Consider the following 5,977-nt stretch of genomic DNA (forward strand, 5'->3'; position numbering starts at 1 on the left):
CTGGAAAGCTGCTAAATGAGTTTTGAGATACCTGTAAGGAACAAAAGAATATGGACTTATGATTCACAGATGTAGTGGTTATAGACTATATGGTTGTTTAGATTTAGACTAGGCTACTGATCTTGAAGATCACAAGTCTGTTTCTGTCTTTTGTGTATTTTTAAGCACTAATCTTATCTCTTAGTCATGTAAGACACAACACACAATCATCAGATCTTACATAAAATCAGAATTTCTAAACCTTGCATCATGTGAAGCTGAATTGGAGTGGCTAAAGAACTTGCTCCTGGAACTCCAAATTTCTCTCAAGACAGCACCAATGATATTCTGTGATAACATGGGTATAATATTACTCACTGCAAATCGAATCCTTCATGATCAAACTAAGCATTTTCAATTAGATGTATAACTGATTTAAAGACAAGATTTAGAAAAAGTCCCTACATGTAATCCATATCCTAGGCAGTGACCAAATTGTTGATGTTTCAACAAAACCAAACTATTTTTCTATATTTGCAATCTATTAATTATAGTTGCAACACTCTATATAGAGTTCAGTAGTGTAGCAGTATGTGTATAAAGTCACATTGTAAAACTACTTAAGACATTCAATTTTTTGCAATTTAGTTAATCTCTATTTCTATTTTTCATCATTCATTTTTTTTTTGCATAGCTTTCTTGTTCTTCAAGTAAACTCCTCAAAATCATATTAGTTACCAACAAGGACGGATATATGGGGGGGCAGTGGAGGCCTGCCCCCCCCCCCCAGCTTTTAAAAAAAAAGTAGTAGTCAGAAGCCCAACCCAACCCAAATAAAACATAATAGTTTTTAAAATTTTTTAAATCCCTAAAACTAATTCTCTTTCTTCACGTTTCCTATTCTATTTCCTAATCCTCTTGTTTCCTCATGAGTCACGGGGCGCCCTCACTAAGTCACTGTCACTGCCATTGCCCAAGGTAACTGTCTAGTGAAATTTTCAATCATATCAATTAAAGCAAGGTATTCATTTTATTTTTAAGATTTATTCTCTCTTATTTTTTTATTTTATTTTTTAATGAAATTGATAGTGATTTAGTGAAAAAATTATTATTATTGATGTTTAATTAATAAAAAATACTTACATTTTGTTTATTCATGTAAGTATATAATTATTTGGGTTCTTTTTTTTCAAGTAAAAAGAAACTCGAACATTTTATGATGAAAAAGCAAAGTAAAATTGATGCAATTTTTAAGAGAAAAGTTACTGATAATGTTAGAGTTCAAACAAGTCAACCCTCTAATCTTATTTCACAAGAAGTTCAAGTGAGCTGTCTAATCTTACTCAAAATGCACATCAACATGAAACCAAAGTACCAAGATTAGAAAGAGATGTTGATATCTCTTTACTAGAAAGGGATCCAGGAAAGTGACATCCAATTTGGCAATATAATGTCAATGAACGTGATAAGATTTGTAGAGCATACATAATAGCTGGGCCATACCAACTAACAAATATTAGCTATCCAGCTTCTGGTAATAACAATCACCGTCGATATTTTCAATCTTCTTGGTTTAAGAAATTTTCAAGTTGGTTAGAATATTCACCAGAAAAAGATGCTTCTTATTGTTTGCCTTGCTACTTGTTTGGTAAACATTATGGTGCTCGCAATGATGGAAAAAATGCATTTTCAGAGTTAGGATTTAGTAATTGGAAGAAAGTAAACAATGGGGTAAATTGTGCATTTGTATATCACGAGGGTTCTATTCCTAATTCTCCCCATAATTTATGTGTGAAATCTTGTGATGATTTAATGGCTCAATCTAAGCATATAGACAAAGTTCTTGATAGGCATAGTGATGAAACTATTACAAATAACCGTTTAAAGTTGAAGACATCTATTAATGCTATTCAATGGCTTGCATTTCAAGCATGTGCATTTAGAGGCAGTGATGAAAGTCCTGGATCTTTGAATAGGGAAAATTTTATTGAGTTAATTAAGCTTTTAGCTTCTTCTAATCAGAATGTTAATAATGTTGTCCTTGAAAATACTCCTGAAAATGCTCAATATATATCTCCCGGTGTATAGAAAGATATAATGCATATCTTTGCTAGAAAAGTGCGTGCAACAATTCGAGAGGAAATTGGTGATTCTAAATTTTGTATAATTATTGATGAAGTAAGAGATGAGTCAAAGCGAGAACAAATGTTTGTGGTTTTGAGATTTGTAGACAAGCACGGTTGTATTCAAGAAAGATTTTTTGATCTTATACATGTTTCTGATTCATGTTCTTTGATATTGAAAACAGAAATTTCATCAGTTCTTTCTCATCATAATCTTGATGTCCAAAATCTTAGGGGATAAGGGTACGATGGAACTAGTAATATGCGTGGTGAATGGAATGGATTGCAAGCTCTATTTTTGAAAGATTTTTCTTTTGCTTATTACAGTCATTATCTTGCTCATCGATTACAATTAGCACTTGTTTCTGCAGCCAAAGAAGTTTGTTATGTTCATCAATTCTTTTCAAAACTTACACTAATTGTGAATGTTGTGATTGTTTCTCCTAAACGTCATGATCAGTTAAGGGTTGCTCAAGCAAATAATGTTGCAAAATTAATTGCCAATGATCAAATTGTAACAGGTAGTAGACTTAATCAAATTCGTACTTTGCAAAGAGCTGGAGATACTAGATGTGGGTCTCATTTGAATTCTGTACGTAGCTTGTTATGCATGTTTGATGCTACTTATGAAGTTCTTGAAAAAAAGCACCGAAGAAGGTAATTTCTCCACTTGTGGTGATGCTAGTGCTGCTTATGATGCTATCACATCCTTTGAATTTGTCTTTGTTTTGCATTTGATGAGAAATATTTTGGAAGTTAGTCATGATCTTTGTCAAGTTTTGCAACGAAAAAATCAAGACATATTGAATGCTTTAACTCTGGTTTCTACTACCAAGACTTTAATCCAAAGAATGAGAGAATCAAGTTGGGAGGCTTTCATAAAAGAAGTTATATTATTTTGTGAGAAACATGAAGTTGAAGTTCCTGATATGAATGCATTGCATATTCCTAGAAGAGGCCGAACTCGCAAAATTGTTGATCAAATTTCAGTGGAGCATCATTACCATGTTAATTTATTTCTGGCTGTAATTGATACACAATTGCAAGAGCTTAATGGAGGATTCAATGATATTACTTACTTTAAGTTCAACTTTAGATCCCAGAGATAATTATAAGTTCTTTAGTGTCAACAAAATATGTGAATTAGTAGAATGGTTTTATCCAAATGACTTCAGTAACCAAGAGAAATTTCACATTAGAATGCAAGCTCAACATTATGAACTTGATGTTCCTAATCATGTTGAATTAACTAACTTGTGCACAATTTTGGAGTTATATCAAGGATTAACGAAGACAGGAAAGTCTTTAACATATCCTTTGATTGATCGTTTGATTCGCTTGGTATTAACTCTCCTTGTTTCAACTGCTACAATTGAGAGATCTTTTTCAGCTATGAATATTGTGAAGAATAGACTCAGAAACAAAATGGAAGATGAATTGCTTGCTAATTATCTTTTGATTTACATTGAGAAGAAGATTGCTGAAAGATTTGACACAGATTCTATTATCGATGAATTTTACGATATGAAGAATCGACGTTTACTACTTCGTTAGTAAAAAGTACACATTTTTTTGTAATTTAAATATATATTCTCTATCAATGTATTTTTATAATGCATCTTACATTATAATTTATTTACATATATTTTTTTATTATATATATTATTGACCCTCATAATAACATTTGTGGATCCGTCCTGGTTACCAACATTTTTATACACATATATTTACTAAAAGTTTAGTCGTCGGTAATAATTGAGTTACTTGTAGTATATTATTAGTCGTTGTTAGAGTACATAATGTTTTATTTTTTGTTTTGACGATTTTTACGTGCTTTTCCTAAGCACCAGATACATATATAACATGACTTTTACATTTCTTTCTTTCTTTCTTTTTTTATTTTTTCCATTCAATGCCATGCATAATTTATTGTGATATGGCATTAATATGCACGATTTCTTTATTTTGAAAACAAAACAAATAACAATGATGAAACGCAAGATTGCTTTTGTTCACACTCCAGAATAATAAAGCTAGCTAGAACAAGATTTGCTGTAATCATTTTTATATTTCAAAACTATTTTGGGTAAGCATTTCTTGGTGCTAGAGCTAGTCATTATTCAAATCTCGTTAGTTAATGTTGTCTTGCTTTTTCTTGTTAATGCTGCTGCTGCTGCTATGATGACTAGCTAAACACATCATTTGATTTTATTATATATTATATAAATGAAAAAATAAAAAAATTTACTAACAAAAAAAATTAATCAAAAATAACTAAAATTTACCTTATTTAATATTTGTCAATTCAATAATTAATAAATATTAAATAAGACAAATTTAAATTTTTTTGGTCTCGCTAACACCGAAAAAAATTATATATACAATTAAGGATATGTTTGTCCAACATCAAATGAGATTAAAGACACACCGCGTATGCCACCTATTCGTAGAAAAAGCAAAGCCAAATATAATATGGTGTATTAGTCGTATATTATACTGAAAGCATATATATAGTAGCTAGGCATTGTTAAAATAAGTGAATGTTCAGAAAAGAATATTGCAATAATCAGCTTTGGAAATAAATTAATAGCAACCGTTGCAGCATGTCACTTCTTGTAACATGCTTGATACTTTACTCAGCCGCTTTACTTCTCTGTTGATGATCCTAATTTATACATATGCTTCACTTATACACATGATTTAAAGACAGAGTTAACTAATATTTATTCCTATAAGGTCATTGTTTCGTTTTTATACCGTTCAGCTGTCTCACCATCAAATTCAGATGTTAACTTATTATTGTTGTATTATTCCACTATTTGCATTTATGTCAGGCCAATCTTTAATTAATAGTGCTACATGAACAACTATTTTTTTTTCTTTGTCAACTGTTGAACAATCAAGATTTGAAAGGTTTAAAAAGATTTTTTTATTTATATTAGAATTTAATTAATTTTGATACATCTTCGATATAAAATAATTTTACACGTACATCTAATATTTACGTAATGTCATGTCAATATAAATAACTATTTTTTATATTGACAATATAAAATATCATTCAAAAAAATTAACGTAATTACCGTATAAAAGATTTTATTATTTTAGTGCATTAAAATTAATCTAACTAAATTATTGACCTAATTTGCATCACTTATGAAAACATAAAAACTTAGTAAGCCTTAATTGCATAATAGTTGTACAAAAAGAGTTATTTATGTAGCATATAATTGAATCCTTGACAAATCAACTGGCTCATGCAAATATGACAATTCACAACACGTTTAATTTGGAACTCTTAAGCCATAATTTTGGCGAAAGTTATAAGAGCTTTAATTTATTTACCTAAACCATAGATTTGGAGTAGTTCCAAACCGAAATGAAACCACAATATTAGTAGCTTTGCCTCAGAATAATTTTTAATTCGTTCGAATGATATTAAACCACTTAATGTTTATTATAAAATCACTTATTAAGAATACTAAATAGTAACTTTTAATATTTTTCGATAAATATAATATATTTAACATATTAAAAATATAAAAAATTTAATTTTTTAAAAAATATTTTTCTACAAAAATACTATTTACATATCAAAATCAACGATCAAAATTAACCACCATATATTTGTGTATAAATATATATACAGTTTAACTTATTTTACAAAATTAAAATACTATTTGTGACTAATTTTAGTGTATACACACATAACATAATTGATTTTTTTATATGCATGTTTTGTTAACCAAACCCTAGTTTAAGTTTAAATGGACTTTTGTTTCGCCTTTCTCAAAAAGTAAAATTGAGTAATGCTAGATAACCAAAACATTATAGACAATAAATAAAAATATATGATTAATAAGATTTGCACTAAT

The 5,977-nt window shown here is 29.2% G+C and overlaps 1 protein-coding gene across 1 annotated transcript; it reads left to right on the forward strand.

The window, feature by feature from the left end:
• Window positions 1-1,791: 1,791 nt before the first annotated feature.
• On the forward strand, window positions 1,792-3,656 carry LOC148549152 (uncharacterized). The gene is made up of 4 exons (XM_088495691.1): window positions 1,792-2,061; window positions 2,288-2,359; window positions 2,563-2,759; window positions 3,278-3,656. The coding sequence occupies exons 1-4, from the start codon at window positions 1,792-1,794 to the stop codon at window positions 3,654-3,656; spliced, it is 918 nt and encodes a 305-aa protein (XP_088351817.1).
• The last annotated feature ends 2,321 nt before the right edge of the window (window positions 3,657-5,977 follow it).

This window comes from Arachis ipaensis, chromosome B8 (genome assembly GCF_059453495.1).
Source record: "Arachis ipaensis isolate K30076 ecotype BB chromosome B8, ASM5945349v1, whole genome shotgun sequence".
Lineage (NCBI taxonomy): Eukaryota > Viridiplantae > Streptophyta > Magnoliopsida > Fabales > Fabaceae > Arachis > Arachis ipaensis.

What these genes read in the sequence shown, in the direction of transcription:
- LOC148549152 (XM_088495691.1), top strand. Translation starts at nt 1,792, where the DNA reads ATGGCTCAATCTAAGCATATAGACAAAGTTCTTGATAGGCATAGTGAT. An exon ending in ATAAGGGTACGATGGAACTA is followed by an intron (nt 2,360 to 2,562) that starts GTAATATGCGTG and finishes CGTCATGATCAG; the next exon opens with TTAAGGGTTGCTCAAGCAAA. An exon ending in GAAAAAAAGCACCGAAGAAG is followed by an intron (nt 2,760 to 3,277) that starts GTAATTTCTCCA and finishes AAATGACTTCAG; the next exon opens with TAACCAAGAGAAATTTCACA.